This window comes from Coenobita brevimanus, chromosome 52 (genome assembly GCF_032717465.1).
Source record: "Coenobita brevimanus isolate Jiangsu-jjx chromosome 52, ASM3271746v2, whole genome shotgun sequence".
NCBI classification, from domain to species: Eukaryota; Metazoa; Arthropoda; class Malacostraca; order Decapoda; family Coenobitidae; genus Coenobita; species Coenobita brevimanus.
Window position 1 is genome coordinate 37,259,105 of NC_137005.1, and position 26,437 is coordinate 37,285,541.

Genomic DNA, 26,437 nt, shown 5'->3' on the forward strand with positions numbered 1-26,437 from the left:
CCCCAACAATCCCCCACCAGTTTTGTTTCTACCTTCCACATTTCTCATTCCTCCCCAGACAAGAAAGCACCTTCCTTCTGTCACTCTTTAATTGTGTGCTACATCTTGCCATCACGTCAAACCAGTTTACGTAATTTCCACTGCTACAGCCAATACAAATTGTCAGAAAATTTTTGCTCATTGCTGTGTAGTCAAATACAAAAGTTTGTCTCTCTCTCCTGCCTCTCTTTGATCGGTGGATTCATAGACCCCTGAAGGTAATACTTAAGTGAGGTACATATCACCATCCACCTGTAGGTGATAATATGCACCTTGTCCACTACGTCTCATTCGTGCATCCATGATTCTAGTTATGAGAGGCAAAAAGAGGCAAACAGATACTTATATTGGATGTAGTGAACTGAGGTGCTATCAACATCCATTTGCAGGTGATAATGTGCACTTTATCATATGCCAATCAAGCATTTATGACTCTCAAAGATAAGAGGGACATGAGACGCAGATGGATTTCTATACCTATCTGGTGTGATCACTACATATGTGAATAGTATTGGCAGAAAATTTTGAGATGTTTCAAAATGGTTACATGGTGACTTAATTTTTGTCAGAATTTGTTGCTTTACGCCTCTACAATGTTACTATTTTACACGTGCTCTACTTCTATGTTATAGCATGTGTCGTTAGAAAGCATGTCAGATCTCAAACTGGGCCAGATGTGGTTTTCACTGGGAATGTGGAAGTCAAGCTAGAGATCTGCTTACATTAGTGTTATGCTAATGGTTTAAAGCTGGCTACAATTACAAGGTCTCTGGGTACATGATCTTGGTTTACACATTAGCTGTGTAAAGGAAGGTGCCTCCTTACACCATTTCCATGTACACAGGGAACTCAGTTAACACATTAGTCATGTAGGTGAAGGGAACCACTTACACAGTTTCTGCATACATGGGGAGCTTGGTTATCACATCAGCTGTGTATGCAAAGGGGCCTACTTACACAGTTGCAGTGTGCTCATGGAGCTTGGTTGACGCATTAGCTATGTAACTGAAGGGGTCTACTTACATGATTTTTGCATAAACATGGAGCTTAGTTAACACATTAGCCACGTAAGCTGAGGGCCAACTGTACTCAGTAGAGGAGAAAGCTACCATTATGAGTGATACACAGAAATCACTGACAAATGATTAAGGCAGTTTGGTCACACTCTGGACGTTACTGATTATGCTCGTACTATTTACATTTTTCAGCAAATAGAACCCACCGTTGCTGGAACACTATGAATACCAGTCATTCCTTTATGACTTAAGACATAAATGATACTGCCTTCTGAACTGAATCCCCAAAACCTCCTCATTAACTCATTCAGCCCAATAATGTCATTTGTATTCTATCCCTTCTACTGCCAGACAAGAGTAATGATGATTATATCATTTTTGCTTGGTGGGAGGGCTTAGGTGTTGCCCCTAATTAGTGGGCTTTTGTTTCAGTGTGTAACAATTTGAGATCGGCACCCTTCCTGATGTCAATCAATGGCTCCAGTGGGACAGAATGATTCACCCCTTGGACAACAACATGTGCTGCACAAAGACCCAGTGGACTGCCGACTAAAGATGCAGTCCACCATCCCCCTTTCGAAGGATAGGGAGGAAGTTGAAGACATTTGTAAAACCAGGCAGCAGATTTGCCAGGTTACATCACGTACTCAAACCCAAAGACATCCTTTGGCTGAGGGAGCTAAATTGCAATTGGAGGAATGGTGGATAGCCAGTGTGGCAGTTTGTGAGGTGGATAAGACACTTGAGGAAGGTTGTTGACAGACTTGTGGCCAGGAACAGCTCTCACATTAGTCTCCTTCAAATGTTTCATATACTGCATTATTCTACTCCTAAATTTGATCCTACAATGGACAAAAGGGATGACCTACTGTAAGAGTTGCCCTGCTCAGTAAGAAGCTAAATGGCAGTGATTTAATTATTATATTTTTGGGGGGGAGGGGGGAGTCATGGGAGCTAAGGGACCATTTGTGCTGAGATCACAACACTGTCCTTAAATTATTCCATGCATTACATTATTACATTGCTGTCATAATGTTCAACTAACAAATATATTTTCCAAATGCTGTCACCAGGTTTCAGTAATGTCATCAAGCTAATATATGTAATGATTGTGTTCATATGGGGAAAGAGACCATTAGCAAAGCCCTCCAATTTATCTAGGGATGTAAGTCAAAGGAGAAAGCATCTCTACATACAATTTTCTAACTTGCCTGCCTTTTTCTCCAATGTAAATTTAATTCTGCGAATGTCAGCAAGATTTTCTGGACAACACTAACAAAATAGCTGAATGTTAGTTTAATAGTTATGTGAAGGGTGGGGTAGGTTGTGGTGCCAAAGTACAGTCATTGAAAAGGCTTTATCATTTTACATGACTATTATTGGTTATGAATGGTCAGTGCAAGTAAGCACTTGCTTGTTGATTAGGCACTACCTACGGTACTGCAATATTTTTTCCTCTAATCAATATGTTCATGCATTACAATACCTATTTTCTGAAAACTGCAGTACTGACCGTACTACAAATTTCTGAAGAAAGGACCTGGCAGGGTAACTTCCCTATGTGAGTGACACAGAAAGTCAAGAAAGCATCACACAAGTCACTCAGTTGATTCTCAAACACATTTGGAAATGACTTTACCTAAGTGTCGCCTACTATGAAGTAAAGATTCTATTGTGCTGAGAAAGTGCAATGTTTCATTGTCTAATGAGCAAAATTAGTAACATCAATCCAAGTGACTTGATACATGAGCCAATGGTAGGTGTGGAATTTAAAGTCTACTACTGTATACACACAGATGACGTCCCAAGGCATGCACAATCAGAGTTTCACTGGGTTTCTCCTTATCTCTAATATTCTTTATAGCCTACAAATAAGAGTATTCCATGTCCAATGGTTTGGATGATGGCATGTATATGCACTCACTGACAAGATAACTTTATATAATGCAACTGATGCATATTATATATAACCAAGATTATTAAAAATCATCATCATCATTATTATTAAAAATACATCTGCAACATACCATAGTTACCCTAACTTATTTACTAGTGACAGATTTCACTATTCTTGTTAATTTTCATACAGTGCACAGTACTCTCCCGGGTTACTTTCATCTACGAAAATATTGCCACAGTAAAGCTACAAATATCAGATAAAACCTTAGTGATATACTATCACTTTCAATGGCAAAAGCTATAAGCAATTTGTGCAATAATATTTTGCATTTATTACCATTTCATACCTAAAGCAAATCTAGCTACCAGTTATACATAATATACCTTTGAAAACTACTCAACTATGCAATTGGCCATGTAGCTCTTGGTGATCTGCCGGCAACTGTAGCATAAAACCAAACTCTCGTACCACAGTAAGGGTGCAGGTAATATCTTCTTTAGCTTTTCAATAGGTTAATAATTTCATTGTTTTGGGGTGCTATCTTAAACCCTTCAATCTGGTGCAAATTTTTTACAAATTTATTCTTGTTATATCCAGATGATTTAATACAGCTTTCAGGAGAGCTCTTATCAGGGGGTAAATGAAGGCTCTATTTAACCCCTCCAGTTCCAAAAGTCTCCCTAAAGCTGAATAAGTCTGGAGAGAGCAAAAATAAATTAAATAAAAGGAAAATAAAAGAAAAATAAGATATAATAATAACAATAATGATAATCAGACTGAAGGGGAAAAAAAAAGGTACTGTACATCTATAAGAGTCACAATGAATACTCTTTAAAGCATCAATTATAGCTAGAAAACTGAAGGATTCTTAATGCAGCATCTAAATGACTCTCCTTTAAGCCAATACTATACTGAATATGAGCAACAGAGAGACAACTCATTTTCCCTTTGCACAAAAAAACACAGCAGCTACCCTCACCAGCATCATAAGCCAAACACCGACATGAGACCTGTGACCTGTCTCAAGGGGAAAAGACAATCGGCTTTGGCCAGCAAGGGAGATGTCTGACCAAATTCACAGGAGGAAACTGTATGGGCTGTGCAACAATGACTGATTTGGGGGTAGACATGACTGAACTTGGGGTAGACACAATCAATTTCAGGGTAGATGTCACAGATTTTGGGGCAGACATGGCAGACTTCTGGGTAGACATGACTCAATTTCGGGTAGACGTGACTGGTTTGCAAGTAGACATGACTGAGTTGGGGGTATATATGACTGACTTTTGGGTAGACATGTCCAACTTTTTGACAGACATGACCAAATTCACCACAGCAGCACAATGAATGAGCTGGGCAGACATGACTAAACTTCAAGCAGACGCAACTAATTTTCAGACAAACGCGACAGATTTTCGGGCAGACACGACCGACGTTCGAGTGGACGTGACTGTTTTTCTATTTAATGTTTTCAGTGGTAATGATCTCTACCTTGGTGATCTTCTTGGGGTCGGGTGTGCCAGTCTCCAGCACCTCCACTTTTTGGTACACGTTGGGGGAGTTCAGCCACCGGGTCTTGTCCTGAGTCTTGCGCCCATCCAGGATGCGTTTCAAGGGGCTGTGAAGAAAGAGAGAGAGATCAAATTCAGGAGTTGTAATTCTCAGTGGCATCGGGACCTGTGTTAAGCTATACCCACTGACTCTGGGGACGTGCTTTTCACCTCATACTTGCCACCTCCCAACGATTTTATTCACTTCAGAGAGACTTTTCAAACAGGAGAGGTTAGGTGCAGACTTAGATAAATCCCAATGAATACAAGTGGTCTTTAAGTCGAATAAAATCATCTGACAACAGCACAGATAACTAAATGGGATGGTGACCTGATTCATGGGGCTATTGGTTATATTCTATGTGGATTTGGATATTTTGTAACACCTCATCCTTACCCACTTATCCATCTTTTATTATTTATTTATTCATTTATTCACTTAGCAGTCCATCCCCAAGGCCCAGGAATCCTCCTATGTATCAAACACCACCACGTTTCCACTTCAACACTAACACCCACCATCCCTAATGTGTACATGCTAGAGGTGTCTCATACATGACTGGTGTATTGGTACAGCAGGGGTGTTATTACATGTTGGGTTTTACTGCATACAATACATGGATCTACAGTCTACTTAACAAAATTCTGATCCTGAAACTTTTCCCTGCTCCAGCTAGGAATCAAACTTGTGTCAATTAGGACAGCAGACCATCTCTTACAGACTTGGCCACCACCTCAGTATCCTCCTGTATGTTAACCCCTTGGGGTCAAGTGTTGTTTAAAAAATCGACCATCAGGAGCAGGCATTTTTTGCACAAAATTGGTGATTTTTCAAAATAGCTCCTATGAAAGCTATTAAACCTATCATAAAAATCTTTATACCCAGTAAAGGACAACTCTTTAGCTTTAAAATGAGTGGTGTTCCAATGTCCTACGATTATTAATTGTAGAACAGTTGCCGAGAACGTAAGAGTGTCTAAACATTCTGGAACAGGGACCAACGTCCCAATAACACACGTTCCAGAATGGGGACCAACCTTTAGGAGCCAATGATGCAAACTTTGATGATATAAGAAACATACAAGACTGTAATAATGTGTAACATGCAAATTAAACTATATACCAGGGATGAGGTGTTACAAAGCCTTCTATGGTGCTTAAAATGTGGCACAAAAACTCAGAACCAGACTGACCTCTTTGTGATGTCGTCCTCATCAAAGAGATGTGTGTAGTTTGAAGCGGTGGGTGGGAGGGCAACATCACTCAGCTGACGCCCAACATCCTGCTTCACCAAAGGCCGTCGGTAGATGTATCCAGTCCTTAGGCCCTGCGTACCATGATGATGTTAGATTTCACTGGAAGAGTCATCAAAATACCCACCCCACACCCACACTGACTGCATCCATACCCTTCCACATGCTCAACCACATCCACACCAACAGGACATCCATACCCTTATCTACATTCACATCCTCACCCACATCCTCATCCACATCCACACCCTCATCCAGCCACATTCTCAAGTCCTACATATTACAATTGTTTTAGATATCAGAGGACTATCTCTCAAAAAACACACTCTCACCTCCACCCACACACACTTCCACCCCAACCCACACTCTAAGGCCCTGCTTATCACTATTATTATAGATTTTGGGATAATATCTTAAAACCCAATCCCATCCCAACCCGCCTGACCCTTCAGCTCTGCACATCATAATTATTTTTCATTTTACACATCCATCCCTCTATTCACCCACCCCCACCTCAAACACACTCTGAAGCCCTGTACATCATGTTTATTCTATATTTCAAAGACCTGTCCCTCAAAACAACCACTCCACACCTTTAGTCCTGCATATCACAATTAGTTAGATTTCACTGCCCCATCCCCTTACCCACCCACAGCCATCCTTAGGGCTGGCACCACTTTCTTTATAAAGGCTCCAACCAGCTTGTATGTGTCAGCCTTGGTCAACTAATGGTGGCTCTCCACACTGCTCCATCACTAGCAGCTTCTCTCTTCAGTCTCTTATCCCCTGGGTCATACGATATGACTTCATCCCAAGTCTTTTTTGGTCTGCCTCTTACAGCTCTACCAACAATGTTCACAACTCTCATTCTCCACAGTTGTCATCCTTCATTCTTTCATATAAAGATTATTTTAGATTTCAGAGGCCCATCCTTCTACTCACCTACAGATATCCAACCCACAGCCTTCAGCTATGCATATAATATCACAATTTTAAATATACTTCAAACATCCATCAGCCAGAAAAAAACCACCCGCATCCATACACCCACCTCTACCCTCAGTCCCTACATATAATTTTTAATTTTTTATTTGTTTCAATGGACTGTAAAAAGAAAGAAAAAAATCCCATGGTATACTCACTGCATTGTCAAGCGTCCTCATAAGAGCTTCAAACTCCATTTCTCCCACTTTCCACTTACGCTCCTTTACTGGACCTTGCCCTGATGGTCCACCCTCCTAGAAAATGAAGGATACAATATGTCATAACTTAAACATCAATTAGGTATACTCAAGGAGTTGTTACTTTCTTACAATCTCTCTCTCTATAAACTTCTTCCACCACGATATCTTGCATAATTTTTTTCTTGGTAACTAAACTGTCCACCACAAACAGGTGTAACATATCTCTCCTTCTTGAGTACTGAGTTATGGCAAGAGATTAACATTAGAATATGGTGCCAGTCAGAAAAAAGTGCCAAGGAAAGGATGTACAAAAACAGTATTATTGTACTCCACTGTTGAGCTAAGTGAAATAAGCTGCAAAAGATGAAAATGTACGTTACAGTGAATGAAGTACATTGACAATATTTTTCAGCTTGGTGGATTTTTAAGCTGGATGGGTCTGACATATCCTTTACAAACCCTTCCAATTAAAGAGGTTTCTCTACAGTAACACAGTCAAATGGATGTAGGGGGGGAAAAGTTATTGGACTGAAAGGGTTAAGTACACTATAATTTGAAGTGTTTATTAATGTTTCACTGCCACCTATAAAGCTGACTTGCTATACCTTTTTTACTTTAACACGGCCTAAAACTGCCATCTTTCCATCTTGAATGCCGAGTTAGAATAGGTTAACACTAGTATGATGCTAGTCACAAAGTAGTGCTAAAGATAGGATGTAGAGCAGTACACTGTCTTTTTCTGCCACTGAGCCATGCAGTAAACTACAAAAGGACAAAAAATCTTGGCCCAGTTGAGGTAAAATTAGCATAGTTTCCCACTTTACAATCCAATATCAACTGTATGGAAGAGTTTGTGATAGTTTGGAATGCATACCTGATTTAATGAGGGCTGCCTGGTCATTATAGACACAGGAATGCAAAACAACACTGCAACTGACTTCATTCCTTAAAGAGTGTAATAAGTTAACAAGATAATGGCAAAGAATCACCACAGGATATTAATGAATGTCTCTTGTCATGGCTAAATCTGGAACCCCTACATACAGAGAGAGAAATATGTATCTTCCCAAAGTTAGATGAGCATATATGGAAAAAAAAAAAAAAAAAAAAAAAAAAAAACTTAACCATCTGAAACACACAGTACTAGGGATAAGAGTTTTCAAAATATTTTGCCAGCAGTAAATTTTCTTCAGATGGTACTGTGCAGATACTTACTTATCTAGCAATACAGTGGGTGATAAATGGGTACCGGTACGAAATCACAAGTTCTCAGCCCCTTTAACTCAAGGTGGATGTCTACAAAAACAAATTCCTTAGACCAGTGTGATGCTATGATGTTCCTTTCCTAACTACAAAGGATGACAGTTCAAGCCTTTCTAAAACTTTCCTGGCACTTACAAACTTCTGAGTTAAGAACTTTCAGATACAAACATTTTATTTTAAAAAGTATTTAAGGAATTATTTTTTCAATGGCTAATGATCAAAGTTACTTGAAACAATTGGTACAGCAGTGGTATTTCAGTTCTTACCAGTGTTCATAATGTTCACCAATGATTGTCTCATGCATTATTGTGGTGAATTTTTACTGTGGAACACTCTGAATCACAAACCAGCTCTACAACTAATTTAAGTTTATATGCAGGGATGCAACTGTATCAGGAAATTTTTAGCTAAACTGTACAAACTTTTATGGTAAAAATAATATCACGTTTAATTCTCTGCTCATTCTCACCTGTTTGCTGTCTACACCGCCGCCTCCCCTGCGTGCCACCTCAAAGGCTGCGTGACGAGCTTCTTCATTTACTACAATCAGGTTGTCCAGCCCTAGTGGCGCCATCCGCATCTGAAGCATCCCACAAGTAACATTTCCTTTACATATGCACACTTATGTAAGGGATAGATTTAATAATAATAATAATAATAATAATAATACAGTAATAATAATAATAATAATCATAATAATAATAATAATAACAATAATAATAATAATAATAATAATAATACAGGTATGGTAATAATAATCATCTACTTGCTACTGATGTAAAAGGAAATTTGGAAACCACAAATAATCAAGCTAATACACCTACAGACTGTCCAGAATCCATTCTCCCCTTGTATACTTAAGACTGGGAGGAAAAAAAAAAGTCTAAGGATACACAGAAAAGTAGTTTTAAAGGCAGTGTTTTAGAGAGGGGGGTGTGAGTTGGGAGCAGGGCAGTGAAATGGCGGGGGACAGGGCGACTTGGAGGCGATTTGTTTGTGGCCACCCCAAACGGGATTGAGGCGTCAGGCAATAGATAGATAGATAGATAGTTTTAGATTATGTAAAGTAAAAGATTTAGAACCTGTGTAAAAAGGATAATACCTGTACAAAGTACTGATTATGTATTGCCATACTTAAAACACACACACACACACACTAGTACATCCACAAAGAAAAAATAAAAGAGAAACTACAATATGGATGCCTAGCTTAAGGGATTTACCTAAAGCTTCGAAGACATGATGAAAGACTGAATTAAACCTAACTGGAAAAAGAGTGAAAAAGACGAGATACGCCAATGACATACAAGTGTGTAAAATGAAGAGAGGAAACCGGGTAGAGATTACCGTACATAATACAGTAATTGCAAATATGAAGTGAAGAGGACAGCTGGAAATGGCAAAATGTACGAGATGATCATGAGTACAGTTTTTAAATAAGAAATATTTACTCTTGGAATCAGCCTGCAGAATAGGTGTGTGCCATTACCAATCATACTGTATTTACATTAATCATCATCATCATCATTCAGACCTCCTTTCCCACCCCAAGGTGAGGTGAGGTAGGGTCATGAGAGTAAAAAAAAATAATACCTGATAAGAATGAGATACAGTACTAACAAATGTCTGCCCAACTGACTGAATTGCACTCCCAATCAAGCCCCACAAATATTTACAAAACACTCAATACAATAATACAGCAAGATGAGACATTTCAAGCCTGACTCAAACATGGGGGGGGGGGGGGTTGAATGAAGTTGTGTGTGCCAAAACCATTCACATATTTAAAGAAAAGTAAAGCAAACTTGCTAGTAACAAAAGAGCCAGACTCAATCCTGTAATAAAAAAATAGAGAGTACTGTACCTGTGTCTCACAAGCAATGACTGTGTGATAAGTGTTGTACCAGGCCTCCTCGATGCTCTCACCACAGCATACTACGCCATGATTACGCAGCAACATAATCTGAAAACACCACCACCTCATCACCAATGCAACTTCTTACAACAACCAAGTAGCCCATACAATACAAGAACATATAATTCAGTCTCCTTTTTGCCAGAGAGATAATTAGACAGAGACTTTTGAACAATGAGACGAGACTACAGAACTGGAGTGAAAGATACATAAGAACATAAGAACATAAGAACATAAGAAGAGAGGATAACTGCAGTAGGCCGGTTGGCCCATGCTAGGCAGCTCCTAGAAGAGTAACTGAACTACTAGAATGAGATAAGGACAGCAAAGAAGAAGGCTCTCCCCCGCCCTCCAAACCCTCCAGCCGAAGCCGGCAGGAAAAAGTCAGAAAGAACACCACGCCGTATAGAAAAACTGGCGTGGACATTTTACAGGAAAGTGTGAAAGGAGAATAGAGACTATCATAGTGTAACCTGAAAAGAAGAAATTACTGAACTGAAATGTTAGATACTGACAATTAGAAGTTACTACTGAACAATTAGAAGTGACTACTGTACTGGAGTGTTAGATACTGATAATTAGAAGAGACTACTTAATGAGTGTGTCAGATATGGCCTTCGCTAACAATTTTAGAACAAGAGATCCTTCCTTGGATGAATGAAATTACCTAGTAGTAAACTGATAAAATGAAATATACCGTACTAATAATATTCTGTCCTGTACTAAACTTACAAAATAAAGAAAAGTTTCACTGTGCTATAACCTTTCCAATTCAGTGTACTAAATATGGTAGGTAAGAACACTTTAACACACAATTATTCTCTGTAAATAATTAACTAGTACTGTAATGTAAATGAGAAATTCAAGAAACACTATATTCTCTTTAACTAAACCTAAAACTGCCATCCCTTCATCTTGAATGCTGAGTTGTAACATATATAAAAAATGGGGTATGGTGGTGCTCACAAAAAAGTGTTATGGAAAGGATGTATGGCCACAACAGTGTCTTTTCATGCCACTGAGCTGGGTAAACTAAGATGCAAAAGGACAAAACTCTGGGCCAAGTTTAGGTAAAAGAACTAAAGTAACTGGTAACCTTATTGATTGGTCCCAGGTTACGAGCGAGCTTCTCCTTCTCCTCCGGATTGATGAAGATGCCGTGGTATTCGTGGTACGAGACGTCTCCGATGAGCAGAGACTCCTGGCACAGAGGCATAAGGCCCTGCTTCATGGCTGATACCTGGTGGGTCAGGAGGAAAACACTGTCACAATACCTATAGTACTATACTGCATGCATTTTATTCTCATTTTAATAAACATTTTTTTCTTTTAATGCTCAATATATAATGTACATGAAAAACTGAATACGTACAGTACCGGTACAGTATTACCTTCCAACACAAACTGCCACTATTTCCCAAATTACTGCATATTACTAATTTTATGGAAATGTTCAATAATTTGGAACATACCCCTGGCTTCTTTTACTGCTTATACTGTACTGTGAACGCTGAACACTTACCAGTGGTAATGGTATTTCATTTGAAATGTATTTCAGTTAATCTAAATATATCATGAAACATACCAGTATACTACAAAAATATATAATCTTTCATTAAAAAAAAAAATAGTCTTTTCCACATTTTATACATGATACAAACTTCCAAATCCAAATACTGTACTCAGTTTCCAAAAATCTCCATTTTCCTAAATAATTATTCACGCAACTGAGGGGTTTGATACCGCCTATCCTCACGCAGTCCACACATAACTTAAGATTTTTTTATTCTTTGATAAACATAAGAGATAATAAATTACTAATACAGTAAAACTCCTTTAAGGTAGACTAACTGGAGAGGGAAGAGTGCCTGTCATCCAGCACAATTATTAAATAAAGAATTTAGCAGTATACCTGCATACCAATTCACTTTTCAGGAATAGAAACGTTCAGATAGCACTTGATTCAACCAGCAACAAAGGAAAGGTAACTAAACACAGTGAAAGATTTTATGTTTGGTGCCTTTAGGTGATTCTTCACCATGTGACAAGCTTAATGGTTTCCTGTGACCCAGAAAACCATTTACAGCACAATGCTGGACAATTATCATTCTGTATAACCTAATAATGGGGTGATGTGGAGCCTACTATAGTGACCGTTAACTGAGTGAATGCAGCACCCATCCAGGAATCAAACCTCTTTACTTTTCCCTGCACCTCACTGTGGCAAGATACAGGCTACCATAAGGGAACATCTGTTCACTGCATGGGAAGGCCCTGCAGAGACAACTGCTTGCCAGACAGACTGGGGTTGCTCTACTACTTGTTTGCCAATAACAGAAATCAGATTTAAAAGGGTTTTTACTGTATTAACTACAAGAGTGTTAATAGGTACGCACAGCAATAACAGCTGGGTGGTGTATGTGCACAATACAGCGCAGGTCTGGCCGTGCAGCATGGATGGCAGAGTGGAGAGTGAAGCCAGCCACGTTGACGCCAAAGTTGGTACTGCCGGGCTCCACCACATTGGCCTGCATATCCACCTTCACCAAAGATGACGCTGTCACCTCGTGGTACAGCATCCCAAATGGGTTCAACAGGAAGTGCTCTGTGTCCTGGCTTACACGTGCCTGAAAGCAACAAACAAATATCATCATCACCGTCATCATCATCACTATTATCATTATCATCATCATTTCCATAAAACCATTTCTTTTTCCCACCTGCAAGTTGGTTGAGTAGGGTTCAAAAAGTACGGATAAGGAAAGAATATGATATTGGGAAATTAATCAACATCATGCCCAATTTAATGGGCTACACATTCATTCACTCACCATTCAAGCCCCTGGAACCCTGGCCTCACCTCAATGGCACACCTTCCATATATGGCTTCATAACTACAGTACCTATCACACAGTCAATTTGACAACCATCAAGTGAAAAAAGGGAGGCCAAACCCTTGTCATGGGCGCCTCCATACAAAATTTATCCAAACAGCTAGATCCCATGTCAGTTCTCCTGCTTTATCAGCTTCCATAGCTCCTTCTCACACACTCATTTGCCATATCTAGCAACCTTCTCCTTGGGCTAGAGTAAAAATAAATAAATAAATAAACAAATGAATAAGAAAAAGAAGAAAGAATCAAAGGCTGAACATCAGTAAATGATGTCCCTCCCAACGGAAAAGAAAATCAGAAGTCACAGTCCAGTTATTTGGATAAGGCTCTGCACAATGCATTTAACAGTGGAAATAATAGGGACAGGAAAATCTCGTATGATGTTAAATAATATATAAAAGTGATCTTAAGGTTTATACTTAGAGTATGGTGCTGCTCAACAAAAAGTGCTATGGAAAGGGTGTCCAGCCACAGTAAACTTATTCTGCCAGTAACTGTAGGAAGTCAGCAGCACAATGATGAAAATTTCCACCAAGTTAAGGTGCATGGACTACAGAATAGAAGATAATTTAATCATTCTAAGGCTAGTGATACATACTGTGACATGGTTGTAGATGCTCTGAGTCCAGCCATGCATGTCTATGAGTCTGTATATAGCAGCCAGCTTGCAGCGCAGGAGCTTCTCTCCCTTGGCAAAGCTCAGGCTCTCCATGCCTCGGATGTCATTGATCGGGATCACACTCTGCATGCCTGTGGAACATTCAGATTACAGTCAGTTGTGCAAAATAAGTGGAAAGTAGAGCAACAAAAGGAAGGAAAGTGGCTGCTGTTACAAAGGCCTTGATAAGAAACAAAGGACTGAGTGGTTATTATATCCAAAGTTTGGTTTGCAAGGTTCAGTATGGTAAGAGTTTACTGGATGTATAATTAAGAGCACATGAAACAGACACTGTAGTACCAACAATACCAAAGTACAGGGAGTACCAGTATTCATTACAAAATCATCTAGCAGTAAAATACTACAGTACACTGACAGAATGCAGTACCGTACTTCAGAGTAGCTCATACCTGGGAAGCTTCAATTCTTAAAAATATCTGACCATCTGTATTGTATTGGCAAAACAGTATCATCCAAATCAAATACTGGTCTGTAATGTAAGAGCCAGTGCTACTGTGGGACTGATATAACTGGCTGACTTCTTTGCTCAATTATGTGAATGTCCATCACATCCCTCCCTATCCCCTGAAAGAAGGAAGGTGGCCTGCATGAGAAGGATAGCTTCAGCCTGCAGTCCACTGAATTCACATTTCAGATGAACCTCAGGCTATAGCTTGTACCACTATTACTAATACACCATAAGTCAGGCAATATATTACCTCTGAACGTGTTCATCCGTGAACAAGGAATGCCCATCATTTCTGAGATATTCTGTAGTGCCTGGTAGCCGGAGTATCCTTCTGTGATTTGTGACTCCACTATCCTCTCCAGTTCTTCACGGAAGATGGTAGAGTTCATGATGGCATCCACACGCTTTCTCCTTTCCATTTCCTGCAACAAAGTTGATACAGAAAGTTACACAACCGAGGTATAACAGTACAGTTCTATAGTTCTCTCACATAACTTGGCCCTGATTTTGGTCTTTTTTGTACCGTATTTTACATACCTCAGCGGTTGAAAATGACTGTGCTACTGCTCTTCATCACTTCCATAGCACTTCCCTGTGACCAGCATCAATGCTACAGTTAATTCACCTTACAACTGAATATTCAATATGAAAAGAGTGCAATCTTAGGCCAAGTTAAAGAAAGAGTATGGTGGGTACAACAAGGATATGCAACTGTCAGAAGGGATGTTAAAATTATACAGCATCTACATAAAAATACCATCGTATTTAGTCCTCTGGGGAACCACATTTTCCCATAACAGAATAATGGGTTCTACCTTACTACTTTGACTCAGTAAGGCTGGAATGATTACCATATCACAAATCACCTCAATTATTTAGGGGATATCAATGGAAAAAATGACATGAAAAGACGCACTGTATTATGGTCACCGCTCTCTAAATGTAATGTAATGGAATATACTAACCTTCATATCCTGGTCAATGTCTGGCGGTCGAAGCTTCTCCCTCTCCAGCTCCTCCTCGGTCATAAGCCGCACCTCCTCATCTTGCTGACCATTCACCCCATTGGCCGGCTGCTGCTGCTGCTGCTGAGCCACGCCCTCACTCATCTTACCCGCACCTCACCTGTAATAAAACATACAATCATTAGCTATGTCACATAGATAACCATTTAATGATACTATATTCACCTGATTCAACTCTTTCAATCTCATGTATTTTTTATTTAATTAGACCACCATCAGAGCATTTTATTCAACCTAGGAAGACTCTCTTGGTAGTGAGAAAGTAAACACAGGTTGTACTAAACCCTTCCAGATACACAGGCCTCTTCAAAGCTGAATCCGTTGTCTGGAGATAACAAGAATAATATGGAAGAAGACATCCTCAGATTGAAGGGGTTAATAACTGGTTGACTGCACCAATTACAACTGAACAATGACAAAATTACATCTCTTTAATAGCTAGATCATTAGCACCAACACCTTAATAGATGCTTAATGGCACTTGTTTGATAGCTTCATTAGTGCAAGAATTTCCCATAAAAACTGTACTCAACAGCATTAGCATGATGATGCACACTCCAGTATAAAAATATGGTATGTTCACCTCTCCCGCTTCTCTTAAATATCTTGGTTCACTGACACTTAAAAATGACTTAGAGGATAACGGATCATGTTGCCATTCATCTGCCAGTATTACTATGCATCTCTGTCCACTACATCTCATTCAAGCATATTATGAATCCCGCAATGAGAGGAAGGAGAGGCAACCAGACTTTTCTAGATCGACTGTGCTTCATATTATATTCTGACAGTTTAGGAAAGATGCCTCAGGTTGAAAAGATTAAAAACAATTAAGAGAGAGTCTTGGGCTGAATAATTACAAAACAATCAGGAGTCAGAGGATGAAGAATTACAAAACAATTAGGAAAGAGCCTTAGGTCAAAATTATTACAAAACTATTAGGGGAGAGTCTTATGTTGAAGAATTACAAAACAATTATCTCCATTAACCCATACACCCTACAAAAAACATACTTGTGTGGTCTAATCTGGATTATAACAAGCAATTAAATATAAAGGGGAGATCATTACTCATTAGGCAAAAATGGTGAAACAGCTCCTTAATTACATCACTGCACCAAGATAATAAGACCAATTAAGTACTAGACACCACTCTAATTACATACAGTACCTCCATTTAAGTATATCCCTGGCAAATTATTTCTATACCATACTATTTAAACTTCACTCTAACAGTACATCATCAAATACCAACAATTATACACCACACCAGTCTTTAAAACCAGATGTGTCTTAACCTCCATACACTTACAACCCTCAGTTACACAAACGCTATACTTAAAACCATCAATCAATTCTAATCTCTCTCAACTATGCAAAACACCAAATACTAGTTTATCCCTTCTGCCTAATCACAGTAATCAATTTTATATAAAATTTTTGCTGACCATGTGCAGAGGATGGAGAATGAGAGACTGACTAGAAGAGTGCATATGAGTGAGGTGATAGGGGAGGGGAGCTGGGGATAAGGAGGAGGAATGGGGTGATCAAGTAAACAAAGGAGAGGGGTGTGGGTTGCAGAAAGGGCAGACAGATGGCAGAGAAGGCGACATGAAGATGATTCATGTGTGAGACTAAAGCATCTGGTGACAGACAGATAGATACGAACAGAAATACAGTAAAGATTTTTACCGACTAGATACGGTAGTTCTGTTCATTTCACAATACCCTGCTGCTATATCCAACCGTTTCAGTTCAGTCTATTTCAAGATTAATAATACCATACGAAGTCAGCATATATACAATGGAAACCGTCATCAGACCAACGAGAGTACTGCTAAATAAAGTACTCATCAGCAAATACATACATAACATATACATACAGTACATATATACATACACTCACATACATACAGTACACACATACACATATATATTCTAACCACAATAATCTTTAACCTCTCCATTTCTCAAATTGTCTGTCTCTTCCTCACATTCCATCCACAGTACTGCTAATTAAAGAGCACATGCATAATTAACAATGCTAATTGCTGTCATAATCTATTATTACAGGTGTTGATTACATTAATTTATATTAAACAACAGACACCCAAGGATATAATGATGGATGGTTTGGTGGCTGGCGGATTTCTTAAAACCTCTCCCTTAGTGATTTATTCCGATTATTACGTTTAGACTCTACACATTTATAACGTTGTATAATACTGAAGCAAATATCCTAGTATTAAAAGGATATAAAAACATACGTGAAAACAAAGGTTTAAGGTACAAAAAAAATCAATTAAATACAAGAAAAAAAAAAGGATGAAAGAAAATAAGAAAAAAGAAAAAAATATCCATACGCAAACATCCAGGCCTATACTATCGTTAGGTATGGAAGCTCCCTAACACCTTTTCCTTGCCGATTTATTTTCTGATATAGCTGATTAATATCTCTTCTGTACATCATTTAGGCAGATTATGGCGATGTTTCAAGGATATGCACAACTAAGAATGGGACAGTCCTGTGTAATATGCAAAACAAACCACTTAGGAAAAGGCGTTGGGAAAAATGATCCATATTCAAAAACTTGAGATGAATTTCCCCACGTAATTCATTTTTTTTTTTTTTTTTTGTAAGAAGGACCAGGGAAACGGAAAATTTGTGCATTCTGTTCTTGTCGTTACTGTAAATTATAAAACGTCACAATAATCTTTCCTTGCATAACTCTCTCTCTCTCTCTCTCTCTCTTTCTCTCTCCCTCTCTCTCTGGGGGACACACAAAAAGGCAAGTATATTCCACTCTCCTTGTCCTCCATAAAAAAAAAAAAAAATCAATCACACGGATGATCAAGTTTCTTTGTGAATTAGGACGCAGTAAATTCAGTGAGAGAGAGAGAGAGAGAGAGAGAGAGAGAGAGAGAGAGAGAGAGAGAGAGAATTAGCATTCAGTAACCCTCCTTCCCTCTGAGGCCCATCACATACCATATATACTTAAGTCTTCCTTCCCTCCACGCTAAAAAAAAAAAAAAAAAAAAAAAAAAAAAGGGACCTATCAATTTCAGCGCGTAAAAAAAAGGAAAGAAAAAAGAAAAAAAAAAGGAAATATGTATCAAACAATCTATATTTAAAGATTCCTTCACTTAAATAAGTAATAAAAAAAAAGAAATAGATTTTAATGTTAATTTGATAAATGGAGAGAGGGAGGTGGGGTAGGAACACATTAACCCTTCGTTCCATTTACCTGCTTTCCATTAATTTCCTGGTATCTCCACATTTCATAATACCCTATTATTATTATTATTAGTAGTAGTTGTTGTTGTTGTTGTTGTAGCAGAAGTACTAGTAGTAGGGTAGTAGTATATCTATAGCAAGACGCCCTACTCTCGTAAGGGGTGGTCGTTTGTCTTCGAGTTAGTTGCTTTAAGGGAAGGGGCACTAACCCTCCCCCAACCTACTTGCTGACACGTAGGGAACGTGTATGGGTTGGCTATATGGTTATACCCAGCGTTGTTGATGGTTTCCTGGCTTACAGGAAATCATTGGGCTTGTCACTCAATGCAAAGCCACTTGAAAAGAAGAGTAATACAATGTGAGAGAAAAGATGAGACAAATAGAAAGAAAGGAGGGCAGACAAAACACACACACACACACACAAAGAATTATAATGGTGAATGAAGACTTAGCCAACACTACAACAAGTGAGCGGATGATGGTCGCCACCAGCTACCACTATTTATTATAATTATTATATAACTAGAGGGGTTTGATACAGCCCTCACTGACTAATTTACTACGTCTCTCATAATAATAATAATAATAATAATAATAATAATAATAAGACAGAAAGAACTGAACGAAAATAAACACGCAAGTATATTTCTACCGTCTAACGAATACATACGGGAAAAATCAAACCATCTGAAACACATACTGGTAGAGATGGGGGTTTTTCATTGTAGTTCGCCAGTTGTCAATTTTCTTCAGACTGGAAGTGTGTGTGTGTGTGTGTGTGTGTGTGTGTGTGTGTGTGTGTGTGTGTGTGTGTGTGTGTGTGTGTGTCTTGCTGCATTAATCTTAGACATACGAATGGGCGAAAAGTTGGTATATTTTTCTATCTATCTATATCAATCGTTCTAGCATTATATCTATCTAATCTGCCCCTCTATCGAAGAAATTGAGATGAGTTTCCTATCTATCTATCTATCTATATCAATCATTCAATCTGTCTCTGCCTATCTATCCAAGGACAAAGATATTAACAAAGAAAGTATAGATTTAAAATGGCAATGTATAGGGAAATTAAAGAGAAACCCGAGTAGAGGAACACACACACACACACACACACACACACAGGCCTTGCAAAATAACTAATAATGCCAACGTATCACATCCAGGGGCGGTGAAGGCTGTCGGATCTGCAAGGTTACACACACACACACACACACACACACACACACACACACACACACACACACACACACACACACACACACACACACACACACACACAGCCTTCCCTTCAGCATCCCACTTTCCACTCAATGCCATTATTTTTATTTTCGTTTTTTAATTCCTCCAACTCCCCCTATCTACCTACACGTTTTTCTCCTTTTTTCCCCCCCTCAATTCACTCGCAAGTTATACTCCCCCTTTCCCTTCTTTCCATTCCTCTCCCTCCTTCTTCATTCATTTTTTCACCAATGCGTAACCATATCAAACGTAATTTTCTTTCTCCTTGCCAATTCAGCCCTTTCTCCACGTGTCCTTCAAATCTGTAATATCAACAAGCTTGGTTACGGGCGAGGGCGAAGCCCTTGCAATTCTCTCAAGTAGTAGCATTTTCTTACATTATGCGGGGCCCAACCCAGCCCGGCCCAACCGTAACACTCTTGAGAAGCTTATACATCGGCAACCATAGGGCCGATCACTGCGTGGCTTGCACCATATGATGGGCCCAGTCTTTAAGATTTGTTTTTGACAGGTTTCATCACACCTAGCCAGTGCACGTGGCACATGGCACGCGCCAAGTGCAGCATGTCGAAAATCTTCAAAAGAGGGACACAGGCCAGACAGTTTGTCGTAAAGGCATGAAACTTGGTAGGTAGACAGCCATCAATATACTCTAGGCATCCTCGGGGTGTAAGGCGACATTTCAATGCTTTTCCGACTTAAATGACCTCGCTCGTACCTCGCCGACAATGGCGTTTTACTGGTATAATATATACCGTATCAATTAATTACTCTTTCCTTACATTGCCTTCGCTCTTTCCGCATCACAAGCCTCGTCAATGATGTCTAAATAGTTGTCTTCTAAGATTCAATACCTTTTTTAATCTCCCTCACCTGCCACAATGACTCTCTCTGGAATCATACTGCTAATTCTCCAAGGCTGTGTTTCTCTAACCTCTCCTTCAAACTCTTTTCTTCCTCTTCTTTCTCAAAGCTCTCATTTATTTATTTTTTTCTCTCTCTCCTACTTTTCCTCTTCACCCTACTCTCTTCTGCAACCTCCTCTTCTTCAACTCTCTCTTTTTTCCTTCTCTTGCATACTTCTCTCTTCCATTCCTCCTCCTCCTTTACACTAATCTCCCTCTTCTTCTCCTCCTCCTCCTCCTCCAAACTGCTCTCTCCTATTTTTTTCCCTCCTCCTCGTCACACTACTGTCTCTCCTGCTTTTTCCTTTCCACCAAACTACTTTCTCCTCCTTTTTCCACAAAGTTTCCCTCCCTCCCTTCCACCCTCCCAGATCCCTGCCTCTCCCCCTCTCTCCCTCCATCCATCCCAGTTCCCTTCCTCTTTCCTTCCTCCCTCCCAGTTCCCTGCCTCTCTCTCTCTCTCTCTCTCTCTCTCTCTCTCTCTCTCTCTCTCTCTCTCTCTCTCTCTCTCTCTCGCATCTCATCATCATCATCACCACCACCTCCACCATCACCACACCACCAGCACCCCCACCACACCTCCACCACCACCTGAACCTCCACCACCACCACCACTACACTCTCCTCCTCAGTTTCTCAGTAATTTCTCAACAAATGGAATCCCACCACCTGAAGAAAAAATGCCTCTGTCGGCCATATTTCACGAGAGAGAGAGAGAGAGAGAGAGAGAGAGAGAGAGAGAGAGAGAGAGAGAGAGAGAGAGAGAGAGAGAGAGAGAGAGAGAGAGAGAATATACAGTAAATAGACAGAGAGATGTGGACAATAGATAAAAACCCTTCCTTATTTCACTCTGGCTGCGCTGAACATCCGTGTGTGTGTGTGTGTGTGTGTGTGTGTGTGTGTGTGTGTGTGTGTGTGTGTGTGTGTGTGTGTGTGTGTGTGTGTGTGTGTGTGTGTACGTTTCTCTTCAACGCAGTACAGGATTCGCAGGACCCGTATTCCCGTCGGTTAAGGAAGCTCCCTAACACCTTTTCCTAAGCGATTTATTGTGGTTATTACACCTTACTGTTCTTCTCATTGTTACATAAATCCTTCCAATATCGCCATACTCTGCATAAATAACGTACAAAAGGATATCAGCCACCCATTTGCCAAAATAAATCGCTAAGGGAAAGGTGTTAGGGAGCTACTTTATCTGAGAAGAATAAGGACCCAAGCCTTTCTAGGAGGTTAAAGAAATTTCCAAACACCTCTTCCTTAGCGATTTATTTTTGGATATGACTGGGTAACATCCTTTTGTACGTTATTTATGCAGAGTAGGCGATGTAGGAAGGATTTATGTAACACAGGGCAGTAAAGTGTAATAAACAAAATAAATCGCTTAGGAAAAGGTGTTAGGGAGCTTGTGATGTTATTGTATTTTTTTATATTGTATTTTCTGTACCGTATTTCCATCCAGAGGTGAGTAACGTATTATATCCATCCTTGATGCTCTCACTCCTCCTCCCTCTCTCTCACCTTCACATTCTCTCTCTCTCTCTCTCTCTCTCTCTCTCTCTCTCTCACACACACACACACACACACACACTCCTTTGTTGTCTCGCACTTTCCTTCCCCTCACCCTCTCTCTCTCTCTCTCTCTCTCTCTCTCTCTCTCACACACACACACACACACACACACTCCTTTGTTGTCTCGCACTTTCCTTCCCCTCACCCTCTCTCTCTCTCTCTCTCTCTCCACCCCGTGACCTCCTCCACGCACCCTGCCCTCCAATTACCCTCACTAGCTGCCGCAAAACTAGGCAACCTTTTTCTTTGTCATGCATCACCATTAGCCACAATTAGGGTGGTGATGGTGGTGATGATGATGATGATGATTGGTGATGATGATGAATATTATTATTATTACTAGTCTCCATCATCATCATCATTTCATACGTCACCACCTCCCTTATCCTGTCATTCTCCATCATCATCATCATCATCACCACCACCACCACCATCACAATCCACATTACTATCTCCCTTAAGCTGTCTTTCTCCATCACCACCAGCCTCACCACCACCCACCATCACCATCACCATCATCATAATCATCATCATCACCACCACCACCACCACCACCACCCACCACCACCACCACCACCACCCACCATCACCATCACTACCACACCACCATCACCACCACCACCACCTACCATCACCACCACTACCACACCACCATCACCATCATCATCATCACCACCACCACCATGAAGCACAATCCCACCTCCCTTAGCCTGTCATTCTCCATCATCATCACCATCACCATCCCCTCACCCTACTAAGCACCCCGTTACTGCGCTACCCGTTCCCCTCACCAGCACACCGTTAACAGTAAGCACCTCACAACAACCAGTTCAACACACCGTTAGTAATGTCTTGTCTTCCAGGAACCAACCTCAAAAAAAAGAAAAAAGAAGAAAAAAAAAAAAGGAAGTGTAAAGACAAGTGTAGGATCATCTGCATTGTTTTTCTCCTCTTCCCGAATAATAATAATAATAATAATAATAATAATGATGATGATGATGATGATGGTGATGATGATAATAATAATAATAATAATATCACTACCATCAATATCACTACCATCAATATCACCACCATCATCATCATCATCATCATCATCACCACCACCACCACCATCATCATCGTCATCATCATCATCACAACAGTGTAACCAAAGTAAAATTATCATAGTACCATCTTTCACAGTACCTTATAAAATCATCATCATCATCATCATCATCATCACCTTAGCACTGAATCCACCAAAAACAGTCAGGTAAGGTTAAAAAATATGCATAACATCACTATATACTAACACTGCAATGAAGAACAATAATAATAACAGTAACATCAATAACAAAAGAACAAGAACGTATAACAAAATCACACACACACACACACACACACACGTAAACTGAACACAAAACGATCACAACATATAAAAGTCAAAAGGTCAAATATAATGTGTGTGTGTGTGTGTGTGTGTGTGTGTGTGTGTGTGTGTGTGTGTGTGTGTGTGTGTGTGTGTGTGTGTGTGTGTGTGTGTGTGTGTGAGAGAGAGAGAGAGAGAGAGAGAGAGTAACCCTCATGCAATCTCCCCTCACTCTCTCCTTGATGCTGATTCTCTCCCCCTCTCCTACACACACACAGCGTCATGCACACTGGCAACACCACTACCATCCTCAGTATACACACACACACTACCAACATCCCCTCCAGCTACCCACCCACCCACACACACACACACACACACACACTCACATACACACACCGTCATGCACACAACACACCACCATCATCATAACCACTCCCACTCCCTCCCGCCACACACACACACACACACACACACACCTACCTCTCTCTCTATAACAATAATTCTCTCAACCTACCGAATGTATCTGTATATCAATTTGTCAAACACACAAGCTATGACTCTCTCTCCCTCCCTCCGTCTCCCTCTCTCTCCCTCCCTCTCTCTCTCTCTCTCTCATGCACACACAGACCTTGCATGATCATTCTCACACTTTTACTCCCTGATGACAATGACCTAAACAAGTCCTCTCTTATTTTTTGCATTTTTTCTTTTTCTGTTATACTTAGCGCTTTTTTTTTGTTTTCTCTCTCTGCCACGCCGCCTCACTGTCTGCAATTGTGGTTTGACTGTAATGCTGGAGGCTGTGGGTGGGGTGGGTGGGGGGTTGGTGGTGTGGGTGGGAGGAGGGGTTGGTTAGGTTGGGGGAGGGTAAAGATGGTGGTGGGAGTTGGGTGAGGCGCGGTGGGAGGTGGAGGTGGTGAGGTGGGGTGGGAGGTAAGGGGTGGTGGGAGGTAAGGGGTGGTGTGAGGTTGGGGGGAGGTAAGGGGTGGTGTGAGGTTAGGGGAAGGTAAGGCTGGTGGGGCGAGTGAGTAGGGGTCGAGTTGGTGTGGGCTGTGCAGGGGTTGATGTGGGGTTTTGAGGTGGGGTGGAGTTGGTGGGGGGTAAGTAGTGAGATGTGGTGAGGTTTCCAGAGGGTTGAGAAGCAAGGGAATGGTGGACTGATCATGGTTGTGGTGGGGAGGGGGGGTTGGGGGTTGGTGGGGGGGGTTGAGGGTGGGGGAAGGTAGAGTTCGTGGGGTAGACTGGCTGGTGAGGACGATGAAGCTGTGGTGGGGTTGGAGTAAGTGGTGGGGGTGGCGATGTTGGTGAGCTTGGAGGGGTAAGTGACTGGTTAGGTTGGAGTGGGGGTTGAGTGCAGTTGGGTGGGGTGGATATGGGGGGTTAATAGGGTTGGGTAGGTAGGGAAAGGGTAAATTTGGTAGTGGCGGATGAGATGGGACTGGCGGGGGTGAGATGGGGGGGGTAGCCAAGGTTGTAGTGGGTGGGGGTGGGGTGGAATGGTGGGGTTGGATGAAGGGAGTGTGGTGGTTGTGGTGCATATTCATGTGAGTGGTGGTGGTGGAGGAGGAGAAGGTAAGATGGAGGGGTGGAAATAAGATGGAGAGGGGGAAGGTAAGATGGAAGGGGGGGAGGTAAAATGGATGGGGGAGATAAGATGGAGGGGGGGGGGTTGGAGAGACACTGATTTATGCAAACAACCTGAAGCTGCTATTAATCTGGAGGAGGAGGAGGAGGAGGAGGAGGAGGTAGTATATGATGATGATGATGATGATGGTGGTGGTGGTGGTGGTGGTGGTGGTGGTGGTGGTGGGGAATGCAGGATGTCTGAATGATGGAAAGGATTATCTATACGACGTTCACTTTGACCTGGTAAAGATCCCTAACCCCTTTCAGCTCAGTGTTAAGAGATTAGACGGAAAATTATATTCGTAACTATACTCTTTTTACTCTAACTTGGCCCAAAATTCTCGTCTCTCCATCTTGAATGCTGAATTGTAAGAATGACAGTAGATTATGATGCTAGTCACGAAGAAGTGCCATGGAAAGGGTAAAGGACTGTAGCATTGTCTCTTTCTGCCACTGAATTACGTGATATAAGCTGCAAAGAAAAATCTGGGCAGAGAGAGAGAGAGAGAGAGAGAATCACAAACAACCCTCATGTGACTATCCCTCGTCCTCAACCACCTCACCCTCCACCATCACTCACTTCACCCTTCACCCTCCACCACCTCCCTCACCTCACCCTTCACCCTCCACCACCTCCCTCACCTCACCCTTCACCCTCCACCACCTCCCTCACCTCACCCTCCACCGTCTCCTACACTGCACCCTTCACCTCCCTCTTCACCCTCACAGACCATAACAATCCCTCCTATTATTACTCAGCCCAGCGTGTTTACCCTAACCTGACAAAGATCCCTAACACCTTTCAATATGGTGGCCAGGGTTTAGTCAGATTAGAGGGGTTGATCTCACTAGTAACCAAGGAGACTCATTCCTTAATCCCATATGGAGTGGCCACAAACAAATTGCCTCCATGTCGCCCTCTCCAGTGCCATTCTGCTGCCCCCCCCCCCCAGCTCACACCCCTCTCTTTCACATACACCTCTCCACTCCATCTCATCCTCGGTTTCCCCTTCCCTCTCCCCTCCCTCCACCTCGCTCACATACACTCTCCTCGTTAGTCTCTCGCTCTCCATCCTCTCCACATGGCCAAATCACCTCAATTTATTTTTCCAAACGCTTCCTATCACATCCACATCCACACGACAACTCTCCTTCACGTCTTCATTTGTCAGTCTGTCTCTTCATGTAACTCCACATGCTCCTCTCAAATAACTCATTTCCACTGCTCTCACTCTTGACTCGAGTCCCTCCAACAAGGTCCAAGCTTCGCTTCCATAGGTTAGTGCTGGTAACGCAATACGGTAATATCATTCAGTGACTTTTTTACTTCCATGCTCGCTTCCC

The 26,437-nt window shown here is 41.0% G+C and overlaps 1 protein-coding gene across 9 annotated transcripts in view; it reads right to left on the reverse strand.

Moving 5' to 3' along the window:
• Positions 1-26,437, reverse strand: part of hts (adducin 1-like protein hts) — a 242,199-nt gene that overhangs the window by 38,551 nt on the left and 177,211 nt on the right. For all 9 annotated transcript variants that reach the window (XM_080272995.1, XM_080272993.1, XM_080272994.1 and 6 more), the window contains exons 2-11: positions 15,107-15,266; positions 14,392-14,563; positions 13,613-13,764; positions 12,517-12,747; positions 11,217-11,360; positions 10,070-10,168; positions 8,675-8,785; positions 6,901-6,996; positions 5,699-5,832; positions 4,447-4,573 (exon numbers count right to left, since the gene is read on the reverse strand). In XM_080272995.1, the coding sequence (XP_080129121.1) occupies positions 4,447-4,573; positions 5,699-5,832; positions 6,901-6,996; positions 8,675-8,785; positions 10,070-10,168; positions 11,217-11,360; positions 12,517-12,747; positions 13,613-13,764; positions 14,392-14,563; positions 15,107-15,250 (1,410 nt within the window). In that variant the 5' untranslated portion in view covers positions 15,251-15,266. The remainder of the gene's footprint in view (positions 1-4,446; positions 4,574-5,698; positions 5,833-6,900; positions 6,997-8,674; positions 8,786-10,069; positions 10,169-11,216; positions 11,361-12,516; positions 12,748-13,612; positions 13,765-14,391; positions 14,564-15,106; positions 15,267-26,437) is intronic.